Below are 20987 nucleotides of genomic sequence, written 5' to 3' on the forward strand. Positions count from 1 at the left end.
TGCAGTGTGACAATGGGACTGTATTCACGTCCATCTGGTTTTTTGGTGAGGTGACCACATGGCACACAGGAATACAATCCGGTAGGCGACGCATAATAAACACTCAATACCTAACACCTTAATTAACGGCAGGGCGCATGGGGCCGGTGGTGGGAGAAACCACTCGTGTCCGCTGCGGTTGAGCTCTGAAGCGACAATGGCGGCTAGGCGATGCGCTCGTACGGCGCATGCGCCAACTACGCCTGTCTCCGGTACGGTAGATTTCACTTTACGGTACGGTTAATATATATCGCACTGTACTACGTTGCCGCACGGCTGACCGATAAATGCTTTCCAGGTGCCAGGGCCCCTGAAAGACCATTTATCCGTCGAGCTCGCGCTTGCAACAAAACCAGATGCAGTGTGACAATGGGACTGTATTCACGTCCATCTGGTTTTTTGGTGAGGTGACCACGCCCATACCCCCACCGAACCGCGAGAAGACGTACGGGAGACTTGACGTTATTTATGTTGATGATGCTGCGCGAATTGTGTGATTTGATGTGTATTAAAAGGCGCCACACACATTGACAACGCAGGAAAATGCTGAGATACAATGGCACGGAATACGGTGCGACCACGCTCCCGCGGCCGGAGAACAAGAACTATCCGCCGTGTCGGGAACGCGGTTTACATCACGCATGTGGCGCGACCACGCCCCCCGCAGCCGGGTGGCGAACTCAGCGCACCCGCTGTGTCGGGGAAGCGCGGGCAAACGCGCGACTCTTGGATAACATATGAACACAGTGACGACCGCGCAACTATTGCGCGACCACGCCCCTTGTCGTTCCTCCGCGGCCGGATGACTGAGGCCACCCGCCGTGTCGGAGGACGCTCAAGGAAACAGGTCGATGTGAATAAACATAACACAGGAACCAGCGGCAGTAGAACATAAGCACGCAAATGTGGCGACTACGCCACCCGCGGCCGGGGGACGCAAGCCACCCGCCGTGTCGGGGGACGAGGCCAACAACGAAACACAAAACAAAAAACGGAACGCGGCGCTTGGCTAACCATAAACCGCCACACGAAAACCCTGGGACCCGGCGGTGAGCACTGGATGGGTGACGCCAGCTCGCGCGATACGCTGTGCGCGGCTGAGCTTGTGCGGCTGACATACCCGTCTCCGCGGCCGGGCCCGTCCCGGACGCCGCCGTGTCGGAAGGACGGAAATGTCTGTGCGAAGCGGAACTGGCACGACCTCAGTGGGGATGCTGACGAGCGGGGGGAGCGGCCAGCTGCGATAGTGAGACGGGGAGCCGCAGATACCGCCGAACGGCCGATGACGCCCATCGGCCGGCCTCCTTGAGCTGCAACTCGGTCATGCCGAGCTGAGCGCCGTATGAAGCGCCGCCTATGCGGAAGCAATGCCCGGCAAGTCGCCGAACATCTAGCCCCGCCAGGCGCCCCGCCTGTCTCACGACTTGGGTGAGCTGTCGGGTAGTAATGGGACGGCCGCTGCCCGAGAGGAACAGGAAATCGCTGTGGCGGCCGACCGGGCGCACGCTCAGAAATTCCTGCACCGCACGCACAGGGCAACAGGCCAGATCAGGGCGAGCCACAAGCTCGGTAGTGAACGGCACCGGCGACGTTTTGGATGAGGGAATGGTGAGCGACAAGCCGTCCCGGTGCACACTTACGTGGTGCACACGGACGGTGTGGGCGGGGTTGGCACCCAACACGACTTCTCCGGGCCGCAGCATGCCGAAAAAAGCCAGGGAGCATATGGCACGAAAGGCGGCCCTGTCGACAGCGGGCAGCGGCAGTCGGCTCACCGCCGCGCACAGGCGGCCGAGCTCGTCGAGGGTGACGGCAGTACGCGTGTCTCGTGATGGACGCAACCGCCGAGCCCCGGCGAGCAATTTGCGCACCCGAAAATCGGCGGTGGGATCAGCCAAGCCACGGATGCGGTGGCCGTAAGCGATCGCCGAACAATGGCTGGCTAATGCTGAGGCCCCACTGCCAGCCCGGAAACAGGCCCCGATGAAGTCGACCACCGTCGCAGTGGCGATTGGGAAGAGGGGAATGGCCGGGCCGATGCCGATAAAATGGCGGACGCGGTCCCACGTCCCGCGGTAAGCACGCGCTGTTGCCGGTGCCAAGGCCGCTGCCTCCAGTGCAGTCACGTCTGCAGCATAGCGAAGTCGGCCCAGTCCCATGATGTCGGCTCCGCGTCGGCCGACGGCCGCACTTCCCGGAACACCTGCGTGAGACCCCGGGAGAGAGCGTCAGGAGCGACGTTCCGAATACCGGGGACATGGTTAGCACGCACTAGAATATTGTACCGCATGGTGATGAGAAAGAGGTGGCGGAGCCAGCGCATTGCGGCAGGGGACCGCGATGACTGCGAGTTAATGGCCGCGACGACGCCGCTGTTGTCCGATCGGACTATGACGCAGCGGCGGGTCAAGTCTGATGCCCACACGTGCATAGCAACGACGACGGCGACGAGCTCTAGCACTCCGATATCGGCGCCTTGAAGCCATTCGGGCCACGTCCCGAGCAGCCAGCGTGAGCCGCAGATGGCCCCGAGACCCACCCCGGCAGAGGCGTCGGTCTCCAGACACACCGCGGCCGCCTGCGTCCAGCGCCGCTCATCGAGCAGCGAACGCCCGTTGAAGTGCTGCAGGAATAGAAGCCAGGCTGACATGTCGAGGCGCGACGCCCTGGTGAGGGAGACGCGGTGGTGCGGCCGACGGACACCGGCGCAGAGATCGGAGAGACGACGAAGGAACGGCCGGCCGAGCGGCACTGCGAGGCACGCAAAGTTCAACAGCCCAATGCAGGTCTGAACTTGCCGTAGGGGTGCTTTCCGCCGCCGGCTGAGGTCGGCCACGGCATCCCTTGCTCGCTCCACTTTATCGGTGGGCAGGCGCAAAACCCGTTCTGCGACGTCCAGCTCCACCCCTAAAAATGTGAGCCGCTGGCAGGGCAGCACCGTCTTGTCGGGATGGAGGGGGACGTTGAGGAGGTGGCACATGGCCGTGAAGCCCCGCAGGGACGACGCACATGCCGACTTCGACGCGCCGATAAAAAGAAAATCGTCCAGCACGGCGACGATGTGGCCGGCGCCGAAGTGGCGCTGCGCTATCCATACCAGCGCGTCGCTGAAAGTCTGAAAAATCTGAGCACTGCTTGCACACCCCATGGGCAGCGCACGGTCGGCGTAGATCAGCCCGCGCCAGCGGAAGCCGAGTAGCGCAGAATCACGTTCGGTCGTGGGCAGTAGGCGGAAGGCTTGCACGATGTCAGATTTAGCCAAAAATGCGTGGTCAAAATGGGAGATGTACTCCACCGCCTCGTCCAAGGAACCGTATTGCACGGCCGTGAACTCGCGTGGTATGTAGTCATTGATAGACTCACCGGCCGGGAAAGATAGGTGATGGATCACGCGGAAGGAGCCCGGCGACTTTTTTGGCACCAGACCGATGGGTGAGATACGCTTAACCGGGGAGGGCCCGTCAGCGGCAAACGGACCGGCGAGGCGGCCGGCCTTCAGCTCCGAAGATACGTAATCGTCAATAATTTGAGGTGCGAGATCACAGGAAGGAAGGTTGTGTGTTGACCCCCCTGTCCCGGTTATGGCAGAGCCAGTGGAAAATCCAGAGCGAAACCCCGACACTAGATAGTGGCGCAACTCTTCATTGTAGCCGGACAGAAGCTGGTGGAGCGTGTCGGCCGGCACCATCGGCGAAAAGGCGACGGCAGATGTACAAGATGGTTTAGCGGGAGCCAGCTGCACCGGCGGCGGCGCTGCCGGGGCCGGCGCGTCTGTGCACCGGCCGGGCAGGTCGAGTGGCACACTGATGTGCCGGGTGACTGCCGCGGCATGTACGGCAGGCGTGAGTGAACCGACAGACGCGGGCCGAGCAGCCCTGTTGGCCATTGTATGCGAAGCATGGCCGAAATCGAGATCCAGCGGCCGCTTGTCGCTGCGGAACCGGAGCGGCTCTGGCCACGCCGCCAACACCCCTGGCTATGGCCATGAGCCATAAGGGGGACGTAGCGGCGGTGGCACCCCAAGGGTGACGAGCGGGGTCTGATTCGCGTGCCCGCCGAAAGGTCTCATCAAAGTCGCGCCATGCGACGCCCAGACCGCTCACGGACAGGGAGCCAACCTGCCGCATGTAAGCGAGAAGGCCCACCGCCGCGTCTGGGTGCGCCTCGGCGTAGATGCCGGCAAACCGCGTAAATGCGATGCTCCACGCACCGAACGAGGTAATTGGGCGTGTCACGCGAGGAGCGGCGCGCAAGGTGCCGTCGACCAGCTGGAAGGAGGGTGGACGCTCGGTAGCGGACCGGTCATAGGAATCGAGTAGTAGAGCTAGATCGACGAATTTGTCCGCCTGGATCCTGCTCCGCAATGCCGGCGCCACCGCCGAGGTATCTTCACACAGCTCTAGCCCCAGCCCGGCGCTTGTACCTGGCAGATGTGGCGGAGAGCCGGTCGGAGGTGTCGCCGATGGTGGTGGTAGAGGCGGCGGCGGCGGTGCCATTGGCGGCGGCAGCGCCGGCGGCGGCGATGGCGAACGTGTAGTGGTCGGCGGCGTATCCTGCTGTGCTGAGGGTCCGGCGGCGTCGCGGCAGCCCGCGAGCCCGGTAGAGCCACAGGCAGCGGTCGGGCCGACGGTCAGCAGCGCGTCCCGCACGACGTCTGCGACGACGGCCCGCAACTGAGCGGCGTCGAGCACGACCGCCTGCCCGGCGACAGCGGGCCGCTGCGTAGCGGCTGGCTCCGACGGCTGTCTGCCGCGGGGCGGCGCGGCTGCTCGCCGCCGGGGCCCGGCGGGGACTGACGCGCCGGACTGGCGCCGCGTGGATTGGCGGCGGGCGCGCGCAGCGCCGTCCGGCTGGCTCACTGCGCGGCCGCGCACCGGCGCGCGCGCCTTCGGCATGGCTCGGTAGTCATGAAACGAGAAACACACGACGGTTAGACGGTCCTGTATTGACATCACAGTGCACACGTGTTATGCCGAACACACCAGTCAGTGGGGCGCCCTCAGATGAGGAGGGTAGAGGCGGCGGTCGCATTTATCAGATCGATGAGGCATGCCCAGCCCTCCCCGGAAGGGTGGACCCCATCGGCGCCCACAAAGCCCATCGCTGGTTGGAAGGGCAGAGGGTCACTGGGAAGTCCTCGCGGTGTTTCCCGCATAGCCGCCGGAGGAGGAGGTTCATCAGCCGCCGCCGACGACGAAACGCCGCCACCGAGACCGGCCCACGCCGGCAGACTGCTCGCGGCGGAATCGGCAGCAGGTGTAACTGACGGGCGCCAGCGGCAAAGATCCCGAGCGCCAGCTCCCGAAAGAGCTGCACGAGCACGCGAGGGCTAAACGGATTGGAGGCGACGTCGTTGCCGCCAGCAACCAGCAGGACCTGCGTGGGACGGAGCTGCCGGACGGTCGCAATTGCCCACTGCCGAAACCCGTCGTCGGCAATACGGGCCCCGCGCCAGCCCGCCGTGCGGACCCGCCCGTGCAGCCCTCTTCGGCGGCCCGCCCAATACGCGAAACTGACGCCGACTACTATTAGCATGACCTGGAACAACAGGGCGAGGACAGCCAAGTCATAGCGTTGTCACGGCTCGGGTAGTTAACACGTAATGTTGCGACATGCGAAGCATGGCCAGTACAAATATATTCGAAAACATACATATGCCGATCCCCGTTACTTTCCGGGACATAATGGAATAACTGAGCCCGTCGGTGCGCCGAGCCGGGTCAAGGGAGCGAAATCCGGGAGCGCTAAGGGCGATGCATGCAACGAATCCCGTGGAGCAGAACCTGCCGTGACGTGCCCCAGGCAGAGACTCCGAACACCTCGCCAGACGAAGTAACAGAGCCGGGACGGATAGCGCTAACCCCGTTTGTATGGGCCAGGAAATCACGGAACAAACGCTGGCCCATTGGTAGTGCACGGGGCCTACCGAGCAGGACCAGGGGAGCGACACGGCGAATAGCCGGGTCAAGCTCACGGATCATCCCAATGAAAGTGACCCACAGGTCACACCGGCGGGAGCGGTGGTCATGTGTTCCGCTGTAGGGTCTCATGCAACACCCCGACGGGTTCCACCTGGCGATGGAAACATAGCTGGCAACAGGCCAGCACGTGCCCCTGGCAGGGACTCCGAACACCGCGCCGGACGGTGGACCGGAGCCAGGACAGACAGCGCATCCCAACCTGCGGGCTGGACACCCCGGCTGCCAGTGCAGCCCACCGGCAGACCGCGCACCGGCGCAACAGCGTCATCACAGACGGCTGCAAACTGCAGGGGTTCGACCACAACATAGAACGGGCCAACAGGCAATGATACACGCCGAGAACATAACGGGAATTGGAGGCTGAAAGTACGACGAAAACCGCCCACACGCGCCAAAGCGGCAATAGAGAATCTGTGAAAAAACTTTGCCATTAACGAGGCTCAAACCAAGCCCTATAAAAGTTTAGGTCCAACCGGGAATCGAACCCGAAATCCCCGCGCTGAACGCGACGACGCTAACCACTACACCACCGGACCGTAGACTAATATGCCGGCGCGCGGGACCTTTCCGCTGCGCGAACGAAAGCTACCCGACCCTATGAAAGACAATGGAAAGCGGCCGGATCATAGGTGGCGCGAGCGGCGCGGGAAGTGCGATGACGTAGCCCCCGAGCCGACCAATCCCGTCCCGTGGAACCACGCCGCCCCGCGGCTGTCCCACCGATGATACCCGCCGCCGTGGAAGGGAAGGGAAGATGCGCCATGTTGGAACCATCTGGCCAGGAAATGGGGGTCGGCCCAGAACAAGCACCATAGAGCACGTTGGGGCCGGACGCCACACGGAACAGACACGGGGCCGGAACGGTGCCGGCAAAAATATATACCATACATAGAGCAGGGGCAGAGCATCTAGCATAGCGCTTGTAAGCAACGGCAACCGCCGATTGACGGACACGATCCGGAAAAATACGGCAGGCGAGGCGTAACTGATACTGTGATTTACTGCCGCAGCCTGGACACGCACCCAACACAGGGAATTCACCGGGCTATAGCTGCTTGTGCTCTCAAGCGTGGCTCATAACGCCCGTAATGTGTACTCACGACAGAAGAAATCACTCGCAGAAACCACTCGTGTCCGCTGCGGTTGAGCTCTGAAGCGACAATGGCGGCTAGGCGATGCGCTCGTACGGCGCATGCGCCAACTACGCCTGTCTCCGGTACGGTAGATTTCACTTTACGGTACGGTTAATATATATCGCACTGTACTACGTTGCCGCACGGCTGACCGATAAATGCTTTCCAGGTGCCAGGGCCCCTGAAAGACCATTTTGGGGACCACCAACCAATCAGAGGATGTCACTGTGTTACACCATAGGCGGCGGAACGGGGGGGGGGCACCGGGGCACCGTGCCCCCCTTGAATTCTGCAAGGGGGGCACCAATAGCAAGGTGCCCCCCCTTAAATTTGATGTATTAGTACCAGGGCGGATTCGGGAAAACTCCAAGGGGAGGGTCATGAATCGAAGTGGTGCCCCTACCTATGCCCAAAATTAAAACCTCAACGGATTTCGGCCACTTGATTTTGGTGGTGCCCTATTTTCAGTTTTTTTTTCTTTATTTTTGGTTAGTCATGTGATGACTGGTGCCCCTGCTTAGCCGCTGGTGCCCCTGGAAAGACTGTGGTACCTACCTACCCTGCCCCCTGACAAGCCTACGGTGGGCCCTGACATGACTTAGGTGCCTATGGGCCCTGACAGGCCCGTGGTGCCCCTGACAGGCCTGTGGTGTCCTTGCTAGGCCTGTGGTGTCCTTGCTAGGCCTGTGGTGTCCCTGGGCCTTGGCAGGTTTGTGGTGCCCCTGTTAGAACGCAGGTGCCCTTGACAGGTTTGTGGTGCCTCTGACAATCCTAAATTGCCAACGACAGGCTTGTGGTGCCCTTGACAGGCCCATGGTGCCCTTGCGAAGCCGGTGGTTCCCCTGCGAAGCCGATAGTGTCCCTGACAGGCCTCTGGTGCCCCTGGCAGGTCTGTGGTGCCCCTGGAAGACCTGTAGTGCTTTTGCTAGGCCGATGGTGCTCCTGACAGGCCTGTGGTGCCACTGACAGGCTCGTGGTGCCCCTGCTAGGCCTTTGGCACCCCTGGCGGGCCTGTGGTGCCCCTGTCGGCTGTCAGGCCTGTGGTGCTCCTGGCAGGCATGTGGTGACCCCAGGCCCTAAGTCATGACCCATGTGACCTCCACCCTTGGATTCGCCACTGATTAGTATTGCGATGGCTTCTTGGGTCAATTATACATGTAGGATAAATGGAATTTATCAAACGACAATAAGGAAGAGACAAACACATAGGTACTTGAGGATCAGCTTAAAGTTAACCACACATACGGGCAGGGGTGTAATTTTCCTAAAATGATTGTGGGTGCCCAGCGGTAGGGGCGCCCGGCGCCAGGCCGTTTTGGGGCGCGATAGATATTCTTTATGTGGGAGCCTAAATTAACACCGAATTTGATAACATTGCTAGCCGAATGGCGCTTCAAGTGACGTGTCTGACTAAGCAAATACACGCTTAAAAGTGGAAACTGACCGGAAGGACGTAAAAAATATGTAGAGAGGCGCCATCCAGTAGGAGGGGCACCAAATGTGGAGGCGCCAGACGGTTACGACTTATGAGGGCGCCGTGAGACGATGAACAGGGCGCCATTCTCTTAGGAGGGCGCCGAGTGATTGAAAACGCTATGTGGTCCAGGGGCGCTAAGAGGCCAGAAGGGCGCCGCACAGTCAGTAGTGCTACGTTGGTGGGGACGTGGGGGCGCCAGATGGTTACGAGGGCGCCTTGAGATCATGAAAAGGGCGCCATTCTCGTAAAAGGGTGCCGAGTGATTGAAAACGCTATATGTGGTTCAGGGGCGCTGAGAGGCCAGAAGGGCGCCGAATAGTCGAGGGATGCACGGTGAACAGAGACCTAAGGACGCGAGACGGTCAGGAGGGCGCCGTTAGACCATGAGAATGGCGCGGTGCTGTTAAAAGTGCGCCATTCTCCCAGAAGGGCGCCGAGTACTTTCAGCCTCCAATTCCCGTTATGTTCTCGGCGTGTATCATTGCCTGTTGGCCCGTTCTATGTTGTGGTCGAACCCCTGCAGTTTGCAGCCGTCTGTGATGACGCTGTTGCGCCGGTGCGCGGTCTGCCGGTGGGCTGCACTGGCAGCCGGGGTGTCCAGCCCGCAGGTTGGGATGCGCTGTCTGTCCTGGCTCCGGTCCACCGTCCGGCGCGGTGTTCGGAGTCCCTGCCAGGGGCACGTGCTGGCCTGTTGCCAGCTATGTTTCCATCGCCAGGTGGAACCCGTCGGGGTGTTGCATGAGACCCTACAGCGGAACACATGACCACCGCTCCCGCCGGTGTGACCTGTGGGTCACTTTCATTGGGATGATCCGTGAGCTTGACCCGGCTATTCGCCGTGTCGCTCCCCTGGTCCTGCTCGGTAGGCCCCGTGCACTACCAATGGGCCAGCGTTTGTTCCGTGATTTCCTGGCCCATACAAACGGGGTTAGCGCTATCCGTCCCGGCTCTGTTACTTCGTCTGGCGAGGTGTTCGGAGTCTCTGCCTGGGGCACGTCACGGCAGGTTCTGCTCCACGGGATTCGTTGCATGCATCGCCCTTAGCGCTCCCGGATTTCGCTCCCTTGACCCGGCTCGGCGCACCGACGGGCTCAGTTATTCCATTATGTCCCGGAAAGTAACGGGGATCGGCATATGTATGTTTTCGAATATATTTGTACTGGCCATGCTTCGCATGTCGCAACATTACGTGTTAACTACCCGAGCCGTGACAACGCTATGACTTGGCTGTCCTCGCCCTGTTGTTCCAGGTCATGCTAATAGTAGTCGGCGTCAGTTTCGCGTATTGGGCGGGCCGCCGAAGAGGGCTGCACGGGCGGGTCCGCACGGCGGGCTGGCGCGGGGCCCGTATTGCCGACGACGGGTTTCGGCAGTGGGCAATTGCGACCGTCCGGCAGCTCCGTCCCACGCAGGTCCTGCTGGTTGCTGGCGGCAACGACGTCGCCTCCAATCCGTTTAGCCCTCGCGTGCTCGTGCAGCTCTTTCGGGAGCTGGCGCTCGGGATCTTTGCCGCTGGCGCCCGTCAGTTACACCTGCTGCCGATTCCGCCGCGAGCAGTCTGCCGGCGTGGGCCGGTCTCGGTGGCGGCGTTTCGTCGTCGGCGGCGGCTGATGAACCTCCTCCTCCGGCGGCTATGCGGGAAACACCGCGAGGACTTCCCAGTGACCCTCTGCCCTTCCAACCAGCGATGGGCTTTGTGGGCGCCGATGGGGTCCACCCTTCCGGGGAGGGCTGGGCATGCCTCATCGATCTGATAAATGCGACCGCCGCCTCTACCCTCCTCATCTGAGGGCGCCCCACTGACTGGTGTGTTCGGCATAACACGTGTGCACTGTGATGTCAATACAGGACCGTCTAACCGTCGTGTGTTTCTCGTTTCATGACTACCGAGCCATGCCGAAGGCGCGCGCGCCGGTGCGCGGCCGCGCAGTGAGCCAGCCGGACGGCGCTGCGCGCGCCCGCCGCCAATCCACGCGGCGCCAGTCCGGCGCGTCAGTCCCCGCCGGGCCCCGGCGGCGAGCAGCCGCGCCGCCCCGCGGCAGACAGCCGTCGGAGCCAGCCGCTACGCAGCGGCCCGCTGTCGCCGGGCAGGCGGTCGTGCTCGACGCCGCTCAGTTGCGGGCCGTCGTCGCAGACGTCGTGCGGGACGCGCTGCTGACCGTCGGCCCGACCGCTGCCTGTGGCTCTACCGGGCTCGCGGGCTGCCGCGACGCCGCCGGACCCTCAGCACAGCAGGATACGCCGCCGACCACTACACGTTCGCCATCGCCGCCGCCGGCGCTGCCGCCGCCAATGGCACCGCCGCCGCCGCCTCTACCACCACCATCGGCGACACCTCCGACCGGCTCTCCGCCACATCTGCCAGGTACAAGCGCCGGGCTGGGGCTAGAGCTGTGTGAAGATACCTCGGCGGTGGCGCCGGCATTGCGGAGCAGGATCCAGGCGGACAAATTCGTCGATCTAGCTCTACTACTCGATTCCTATGACCGGTCCGCTACCGAGCGTCCACCCTCCTTCCAGCTGGTCGACGGCACCTTGCGCGCCGCTCCTCGCGTGACACGCCCAATTACCTCGTTCGGTGCGTGGAGCATCGCATTTACGCGGTTTGCCGGCATCTACGCCGAGGCGCACCCAGACGCGGCGGTGGGCCTTCTCGCTTACATGCGGCAGGTTGGCTCCCTGTCCGTGAGCGGTCTGGGCGTCGCATGGCGCGACTTTGATGAGACCTTTCGGCGGGCACGCGAATCAGACCCCGCTCGTCACCCTTGGGGTGCCACCGCCGCTACGTCCCCCTTATGGCTCATGGCCATAGCCAGGGGTGTTGGCGGCGTGGCCAGAGCCGCTCCGGTTCCGCAGCGACAAGCGGCCGCTGGATCTCGATTTCGGCCATGCTTCGCATACAATGGCCAACAGGGCTGCTCGGCCCGCGTCTGTCGGTTCACTCACGCCTGCCGTACATGCCGCGGCAGTCACCCGGCACATCAGTGTGCCACTCGACCTGCCCGGCCGGTGCACAGACGCGCCGGCCCCGGCAGCGCCGCCGCCGGTGCAGCTGGCTCCCGCTAAACCATCTTGTACATCTGCCGTCGCCTTTTCGCCGATGGTGCCGGCCGACACGCTCCACCAGCTTCTGTCCGGCTACAATGAAGAGTTGCGCCACTATCTAGTGTCGGGGTTTCGCTCTGGATTTTCCACTGGCTCTGCCATAACCGGGACAGGGGGGTCAACACACAACCTTCCTTCCTGTGATCTCGCACCTCAAATTATTGACGATTACGTATCTTCGGAGCTGAAGGCCGGCCGCCTCGCCGGTCCGTTTGCCGCTGACGGGCCCTCCCCGGTTAAGCGTATCTCACCCATCGGTCTGGTGCCAAAAAAGTCGCCGGGCTCCTTCCGCGTGATCCATCACCTATCTTTCCCGGCCGGTGAGTCTATCAATGACTACATACCACGCGAGTTCACGGCCGTGCAATACGGTTCCTTGGACGAGGCGGTGGAGTACATCTCCCATTTTGACCACGCATTTTTGGCTAAATCTGACATCGTGCAAGCCTTCCGCCTACTGCCCACGACCGAACGTGATTCTGCGCTACTCGGCTTCCGCTGGCGCGGGCTGATCTACGCCGACCGTGCGCTGCCCATGGGGTGTGCAAGCAGTGCTCAGATTTTTCAGACTTTCAGCGACGCGCTGGTATGGATAGCGCAGCGCCACTTCGGCGCCGGCCACATCGTCGCCGTGCTGGACGATTTTCTTTTTATCGGCGCGTCGAAGTCGGCATGTGCGTCGTCCCTGCGGGGCTTCACGGCCATGTGCCACCTCCTCAACGTCCCCCTCCATCCCGACAAGACGGTGCTGCCCTGCCAGCGGCTCACATTTTTAGGGGTGGAGCTGGACGTCGCAGAACGGGTTTTGCGCCTGCCCACCGATAAAGTGGAGCGAGCAAGGGATGCCGTGGCCGACCTCAGCCGGCGGCGGAAAGCACCCCTACGGCAAGTTCAGACCTGCATTGGGCTGTTGAACTTTGCGTGCCTCGCAGTGCCGCTCGGCCGGCCGTTCCTTCGTCGTCTCTCCGATCTCTGCGCCGGTGTCCGTCGGCCGCACCACCGCGTCTCCCTCACCAGGGCGTCGCGCCTCGACATGTCAGCCTGGCTTCTATTCCTGCAGCACTTCAACGGGCGTTCGCTGCTCGATGAGCGGCGCTGGACGCAGGCGGCCGCGGTGTGTCTGGAGACCGACGCCTCTGCCGGGGTGGGTCTCGGGGCCATCTGCGGCTCACGCTGGCTGCTCGGGACGTGGCCCGAATGGCTTCAAGGCGCCGATATCGGAGTGCTAGAGCTCGTCGCCGTCGTCGTTGCTATGCACGTGTGGGCATCAGACTTGACCCGCCGCTGCGTCATAGTCCGATCGGACAACAGCGGCGTCGTCGCGGCCATTAACTCGCAGTCATCGCGGTCCCCTGCCGCAATGCGCTGGCTCCGCCACCTCTTTCTCATCACCATGCGGTACAATATTCTAGTGCGTGCTAACCATGTCCCCGGTATTCGGAACGTCGCTCCTGACGCTCTCTCCCGGGGTCTCACGCAGGTGTTCCGGGAAGTGCGGCCGTCGGCCGACGCGGAGCCGACATCATGGGACTGGGCCGACTTCGCTATGCTGCAGACGTGACTGCACTGGAGGCAGCGGCCTTGGCACCGGCAACAGCGCGTGCTTACCGCGGGACGTGGGACCGCGTCCGCCATTTTATCGGCATCGGCCCGGCCATTCCCCTCTTCCCAATCGCCACTGCGACGGTGGTCGACTTCATCGGGGCCTGTTTCCGGGCTGGCAGTGGGGCCTCAGCATTAGCCAGCCATTGTTCGGCGATCGCTTACGGCCACCGCATCCGTGGCTTGGCTGATCCCACCGCCGATTTTCGGGTGCGCAAATTGCTCGCCGGGGCTCGGCGGTTGCGTCCATCACGAGACACGCGTACTGCCGTCACCCTCGACGAGCTCGGCCGCCTGTGCGCGGCGGTGAGCCGACTGCCGCTGCCCGCTGTCGACAGGGCCGCCTTTCGTGCCATATGCTCCCTGGCTTTTTTCGGCATGCTGCGGCCCGGAGAAGTCGTGTTGGGTGCCAACCCCGCCCACACCGTCCGTGTGCACCACGTAAGTGTGCACCGGGACGGCTTGTCGCTCACCATTCCCTCATCCAAAACGTCGCCGGTGCCGTTCACTACCGAGCTTGTGGCTCGCCCTGATCTGGCCTGTTGCCCTGTGCGTGCGGTGCAGGAATTTCTGAGCGTGCGCCCGGTCGGCCGCCACAGCGATTTCCTGTTCCTCTCGGGCAGCGGCCGTCCCATTACTACCCGACAGCTCACCCAAGTCGTGAGACAGGCGGGGCGCCTGGCGGGGCTAGATGTTCGGCGACTTGCCGGGCATTGCTTCCGCATAGGCGGCGCTTCATACGGCGCTCAGCTCGGCATGACCGAGTTGCAGCTCAAGGAGGCCGGCCGATGGGCGTCATCGGCCGTTCGGCGGTATCTGCGGCTCCCCGTCTCACTATCGCAGCTGGCCGCTCCCCCCGCTCGTCAGCATCCCCACTGAGGTCGTGCCAGTTCCGCTTCGCACAGACATTTCCGTCCTTCCGACACGGCGGCGTCCGGGACGGGCCCGGCCGCGGAGACGGGTATGTCAGCCGCACAAGCTCAGCCGCGCACAGCGTATCGCGCGAGCTGGCGTCACCCATCCAGTGCTCACCGCCGGGTCCCAGGGTTTTCGTGTGGCGGTTTATGGTTAGCCAAGCGCCGCGTTCCGTTTTTTGTTTTGTGTTTCGTTGTTGGCCTCGTCCCCCGACACGGCGGGTGGCTTGCGTCCCCCGGCCGCGGGTGGCGTAGTCGCCACATTTGCGTGCTTATGTTCTACTGCCGCTGGTTCCTGTGTTATGTTTATTCACATCGACCTGTTTCCTTGAGCGTCCTCCGACACGGCGGGTGGCCTCAGTCATCCGGCCGCGGAGGAACGACAAGGGGCGTGGTCGCGCAATAGTTGCGCGGTCGTCACTGTGTTCATATGTTATCCAAGAGTCGCGCGTTTGCCCGCGCTTCCCCGACACAGCGGGTGCGCTGAGTTCGCCACCCGGCTGCGGGGGGCGTGGTCGCGCCACATGCGTGATGTAAACCGCGTTCCCGACACGGCGGATAGTTCTTGTTCTCCGGCCGCGGGAGCGTGGTCGCACCGTATTCCGTGCCATTGTATCTCAGCATTTTCCTGCGTTGTCAATGTGTGTGGCGCCTTTTAATACACATCAAATCACACAATTCGCGCAGCATCATCAACATAAATAACGTCAAGTCTCCCGTACGTCTTCTCGCGGTTCGGTGGGGGTATGGGAGCGCGATATCTGATGTGCGTGTTTTTGCTTTACGTAGGTAACCTTAACCCGCGCGGGGCTGGGGTCTCCAGCCGAACGCGCGGGGCTGGGGGGGGGTAAATTTTACCCCCCCCCCTGTTATCTCCCGAACTAATGGTCCGATTTGGAAAATTCAAACGCCAATCGAAAGCTCTCATCACGAACTACTAAAAACATGTACTTAATTTAAAGTTTGAGGTCAAGGTCAAGGTCAGGTCAAGGGTACAAATTGCAAGTTTCTACAGTATCGGCCTTGCACCGTAGTTGCCGAAGAATGGAGTCATGGACTGAGACTGATCGCCCAAAACGTGTTCTTAGGCTACCAAGACAATATTCGTTGCATACAATATCATTCAGAGGTCAAGGTCAAGGTCAGGTCAGGTCAGGTCAGGTCACCAAAAAACAAAATATAGAAAAGGGCATGTGCGACACATGTTTTATGGGTCATTTTACTCATAGAATTCAATAGGCACACTCATTAAATGATATGGACCACCTCTGGATGAATTTCAGGTCGAGGTCAGGTCAAGGTCAGGTCAAGTGAGGTCAAATTTTGAAGTTGGTTGTTAAGGCCTAAAAAGGTGTCTATCTGATGCAGTTTTTCACGGCGAATCGAATGGTGCTATTTTTGTTTCCGTACGAGGTCTAAAACTTCCAAAAAAGTCATTTTTCAAAAAATTGTGTGTCGTGACGTCATAAAATTTTGAATAACTCCCACATTTTTGAACCGATTCTTCTAAAATTTGGTATGTAGGTGCACATAGACCACTTCTCTGACATATATTCCGGTTTTTTCGATAGATCTAAAATTTTGGATTTTATAATGATTTTCCCAAAAAAGTCAGTTTTTTGAAAAAAAATTATGCCAAAATCCAAAATTTTCAAAAAACCGAGATAACCATTTGATAGACAAAGTAAAATTACGTATAACCTTTTTTGTTACGTCTTGATTCCTTTAAAAATGAAGATGTTACCGGCGTTTGAACTTTTGCCGTTTTTGAGGCGAAAATGGCGAACATGACGTCACTAAAACGTCAATTTCTCAAAAACTTTCCGACGGATTTCGCTCAAATTTTCAGGGAACGTGTCTAATTGATAAAAGGTACTGAAAGTTTGGCGGCGCTGCGCGCCGCCGTTTTTGAGATATCGCAAAAATTCGCGAGGGGGGTAAAATTTACCCCCCCCCCAGCCCCGCGCGGGTTAACTTGCATAGCACGTAATGAGAGCGTCATATTTTCGAATGTTGATTTGTATATGTTACGGGTCATATGCTAACTTGGGCAGTATGCAAACTACCCGGGCAGTATGCATACTACCCAACAGCCCGGGCAGTATGCATACCGCCCGGGTAGTATGCATACTACCCGACCCCTTGGGCAGTATGCATACCGCCCAAAAGCTTGGGCAGTTTGCATACTGCCCGCTTTCCGACTTAAAGTTGTGTAATCCATGTCCACATTAAGAATATAAATGGCTCTCTAGATAACAATAGATCGACGGAGAAGAATTTTTGTATTCAAACGTGATTGATCGATCGTAGGATGGAATGAGGATTGGAATAAAGTGTTGAACTTATTTTTTCCCAATTCCATTGTTGAATAACCAGTGGTCAACAAGTCACCTGTCATTGTGAAGCGTGAACTGAGTGAAATGAAACGACGACAAAATTTGACGTCATCAGTTTTGAACGGTTCTTTTTTCGCTATAACTTTGCCAAAAAAGAGGAATCAATCTCAAGGTATGTGGATAGAAGGCGGTAGGGACTATCACATATTTTCCGTTTTTTCGAAATTAAAAAAAAACTTTTTGGATTTTTTGCCTATTATATTCAAAAAATTACTTTTTTGATTGGGGGGGGGGGGGCGGTCAAAATCCAAAAATTTTAAAAATCCGAAATAGCAGTTTTGTAGCCCTCTAATTCGACACCTTTTATACCTATTCTTAACCCTCGCCGGCCGAGGGGGGGGGGGGGGGCGGGTGCCGCCCCCCATAGGGTTTTTTTTCGCGATAGCTCCGAACACGCTGGCGATAGAGAGCTGAACTTGGCATACCTGACCTTTGATCCAAGCCGCATCTTTTGACACCAACTGCATTTTTGGGTCAGGTCAGGTCACTGACCTATGACGTCATAAGTGAACCTCTGCACGGTCTTCAGATGTCGCAACTTCGCAACGCCCTCACTGCCAGAGGAGATGTCACAGGGAATCGAAACTTGCAGGATCTAGTATCCATTATGAGTCCCACAACTTTTATATCTCGGATTTTTCCTAAAGGTCATATGAGGTCAGGTCATTTTCGTGACATTATAAGTCAATGGGAAAAAATGAAAACTGCTATTCTGGCGCCGGGAACGATCTCAAACTATCTCAAGCACACAGAATCGTGATTTGATGCACTCCTTGCAAGGTTAGATGCGTCATTTTTGCAATGTTGACCTTGCGTGACGTCATTTATGACGTCATCAAGGTCATATTAGCTTTTCGTCAATAACTCTTGATCAAATGGAGCTAGCGAGTCGGGAAAGCCACCAATGGACTCAGGAAGGCCTGCCGAATCGAATGATATGCGACATGACCTCTTTCGACCAACTTCGTGACCTGGGGGTGCTGACCTGACCTTGACCTGAGGTCAACACCCCAAGTTGACCTGACCCGGACAAAAAGTATATCAGTCGACGCGCCTGAGCGAGGCGAACATGATGCTGCCAAAATCGCGGCTCTACGGCCATTTTTGGCGAAGTTATTCACCAAAAACTGAACCGTACCTTGGGGCACTTGACCTGACCTCAGAGATCACCGGTTGACCTAGGACCTTAAAATCGGGTACCAATCTCTGCGTCTCGTAACGGCGCACACGCTCGTTTTTTCCGCGACGCGCTAGCTCCACCAGGGGCGAAACGGCGAGGGGGGGGGTCGTACCCGCCCCCCCCCCCCCTCGGCCGGCGCGTATGTAGAAAACCAATAGGTCCGGCGAGGGTTAAACATTTTCTGTATCGATAAAGCTGTAGGCCTGACAGCTCTTCCCGCGAAACCTTTTTTGGGTCGAAAATGGCAGAAATGACGTCACTCTGACGTCATTAGCGGCCAACCTATGATAGCCTTTGGAAAATTTTGGTCACAATGTGAAATAGCTACGATCCCGGGAGGGTACTGAAAGTTTGGTGGCAATCGGCGCAGCGGAATTCTGGAGATATATCGAAAAAAAACTAAGAGGGGACAAAAAATGCCCCCCCCCCCCACCACCACCCGGAAGGTTAAAACGTTTGTCATTCACATATATACGCGAGTTATTGCATTAACAAGCCTCACGAAGTGTAGTCAACATACTGCCCGAGTAAACATCTTGCCCGTGAGAAGAAAGGTGGGTGGTATGCATGCTACCCGGGAGGTATGCATACTGCCCGGGCGGTATGCATACTGCCCGGGCGGTATGCATACTGCCCAAGGGGTCGGGTAGTATGCATACTGCCCAAGGGGTCGGGTAGTATGCATACTACCCGGGCGGTATGCATACTGCCCGGGCTGTTGGGTAGTATGCATACTGCCCGGGCAGTTTGCATACTGCCCAAGTTAGCATATGACCCGTAACATATACGCACAACTACGGTTTCTATCTTGGTTTCTATCATACTGAGATGATGACGGTTTATTCGAAACGCGTTTTGGTCTGTTAACCCTCGCCCGCACATGGAGGGGTGCCACCCCCCACCCCCCAGGTAGTCTTTCTGCTCTGCACTCAACATTTTTTAAGCTAGAAGCCTGATTTTTCGTATAGCTGCTCTATCCTTTCTTGATGTTCACTGAAAATTTCAAGTTTCTGTCGTTCTTGGTTTTGACGATATGACCTTGTTTTTCAGGTCATGTCATGACCCAAATGACCAATTCTCAACATCTTGCGTTGGCTGTGGGCCTTGTGAGCTTTTAGCACCTGGATTTCGGCCTTTTTTGCCAGTCTTACCTCCCACCTATCATGGAACATGTTGTTCGACGATGTACAGATGTCAAGGTCAGGGTCAAGGTCAACCTAGGTCATCTAAATTAATTGCGTTTTAGAATCAGAATCAGAATCAGAATCAGATGTATTTAGAACACTTCCAGTAAACTGGCTTTTCCGCGTTCAGTCAGGTATATTATACATGTTTGTATTTGTATTTGTATTTGTATATTTAAAATCGCCAACAGACAATAAGTCCACTTAAAAGGCGAAGTCAAAGAGACAGTAAAACAGCACACACCCACACACACAACACACACACACCTACATACACACACACACACACTGAAGATAAAACACGTAGGGTTATAAACACAGGAGATGTAAATAAATAAATAATAGCCTAAAAAGCCTAGTAAACAAGAAACACTAAAAGCACAGCGGATGCGATCACGCCGCTTCCATCCCTTTCGCATAGTTTAAAACGTGTCCTCTAAAAGTGTAGAAACTATCGCTAAAAACATCAGCGGGACTTCTAGTTAAAAACACGTTCATGGCCCTCGGTAGTCGGCGCAGAAAACCATCCCCGACGGTCCGTACGCGCCAGGGAAGCTCGGCGAAGAGCCGCTGTGAGCGGGTTGATCGCGGCGGCACATGGAGCGGAAATCTACCAAGGAGGTTAGAAGAACGGATTTTACCGGCCAGGATATTCCTCAGGAAGAGCAGGTCGTGTTGGTTTCTACGGACAGACAGTGATGTAATACCAAAATGATGCAGAAGAGAAGGATAGGACAGAGAGGAACATGGCGAGGATGTGTGGCTATTCAACCACAACAAGAATTTGTGCTGCACACGATCAACCCGCTCTGTGTGGGATTTGGCCGCTCCCGCCCAGACCACGCAACCGTATTCCAAAATTGAACGAACATTGGCATAGTAAGTAACGAGTAACGTATGTTTGTTAAATTTCGATCTCTTAGTCCCGGCCTGAAAGGTTCTGATCATCAGGCCTAGGGCCCTGTTTGCCTGGCATACAATCCGGGACACGTGCGCCGAAAATGACAGCTTGCTGTCAATTGTGACGCCAAGATCTTTGATCTCGTCTACGCTCTCCAGAACAGCGCTGCCAATACGGTAGGTGGTCCGAACGGGAGCGCGCCGCAGAGTCACACTGAATGCTTTACATTTGGCTGGGTTTAGACAGCTGCCGGACATTGGTCACGTGACCACATTTTCCGTTTGACCTTGAGTTGGCACCAGATTTTGTCGACGGATGTGGCGCAGCTTATTTTACTGCATTATTTTAGATACTAAATATTAAGACGTGTGGTGGTTAATGATACCGTGCAAATAATATTGAATCATCAGTGACATAGTTACCATTGAAACTTGAATAGCATCAATAAAATACAATTAAACTATTATTACTCTTCCATTGATTTTATTGTGTTTGTAGGCATTGGTAGAAACTGAAGAGCTGAGCCTGCCGCTTACAGTTGTTCTATTTAACGCATAAATCAAGGCTACTGAGGGCTGTAAATTTGTTTCACTTATCTTTAATAACTTATACCCTACCTTTATCAACCATTATCTGTAAGAATCTTGCATCAATCATCACCAGACTTAGGAGTTTTTTTTTTTTTTACATACCTACGGCCCGGCCGCGAGTGGGTGGGTACGACTCCCTCGCCCTAATTGAGCTAGCCTCGCGGGAAAAACAAGCATGTGTGCCGGTACGGGACCGGGGACGCAGCGATTTATGCACGGTTTAAAAGTCTCAGGTCAACTGGTGGCCTCTGAGGGTCAGGTCAAGTGCCCCCGAGGGCCAAAATACGATTTCGTGTTTTGAGAAATTACTTTGCCAAAAAACGGCGCCGAGTCGCGATTTTAGTACCGTCATGTTTGTCATGCTCCGGTGCGTCAAATGGTACACTTTTGTTTGGGTGGGGTCAACATAAGGGGCTCACATCGGGTCAAAGTCAGGTCAGGGGTACTCAGGTCACGAAGTTGGTCGGAGGAGGTTATATCGTATA

At 57.7% G+C, this 20987-nt stretch overlaps 2 protein-coding genes across 4 annotated transcripts; one reads left to right on the forward strand and one right to left on the reverse strand.

The window, feature by feature from the left end:
• On the reverse strand, positions 1 to 7342 carry LOC122380865. 3 transcript variants are annotated; one of them, XM_043364393.1, is made up of 2 exons: positions 7121 to 7342; positions 1 to 4946 (listed from the first exon to the last, which is right to left on the reverse strand). In XM_043364393.1, exon 2 carries the CDS (start codon positions 4932 to 4934, stop codon positions 3762 to 3764), a length of 1173 nt encoding a protein of 390 aa, XP_043220328.1. In that variant the 5' UTR covers positions 4935 to 4946; positions 7121 to 7342; the 3' UTR covers positions 1 to 3761. The 3 variants fall into 3 exon arrangements, with proteins under 3 accessions (XP_043220328.1, XP_043220326.1, XP_043220327.1); XM_043364391.1 differs by having other exon boundaries at positions 1 to 5577; XM_043364392.1 differs by having other exon boundaries at positions 1 to 1099; positions 2382 to 7342.
• A 1732-nt stretch (positions 7343 to 9074) lies between these two features.
• On the forward strand, positions 9075 to 14913 carry LOC122380866. Its single transcript, XM_043364394.1, has 2 exons — positions 9075 to 13076; positions 14359 to 14913. The coding sequence occupies exons 1-2, from the start codon at positions 11533 to 11535 to the stop codon at positions 14504 to 14506; spliced, it is 1692 nt and encodes a 563-aa protein (XP_043220329.1). The 5' UTR covers positions 9075 to 11532; the 3' UTR covers positions 14507 to 14913.
• Positions 14914 to 20987: the final 6074 nt, after the last annotated feature.

This window comes from Amphibalanus amphitrite, unplaced genomic scaffold (assembly GCF_019059575.1).
Source record: "Amphibalanus amphitrite isolate SeventyFive unplaced genomic scaffold, NRLGWU_Aamphi_draft 000108F_arrow, whole genome shotgun sequence".
Lineage (NCBI taxonomy): Eukaryota > Metazoa > Arthropoda > Thecostraca > Balanomorpha > Balanidae > Amphibalanus > Amphibalanus amphitrite.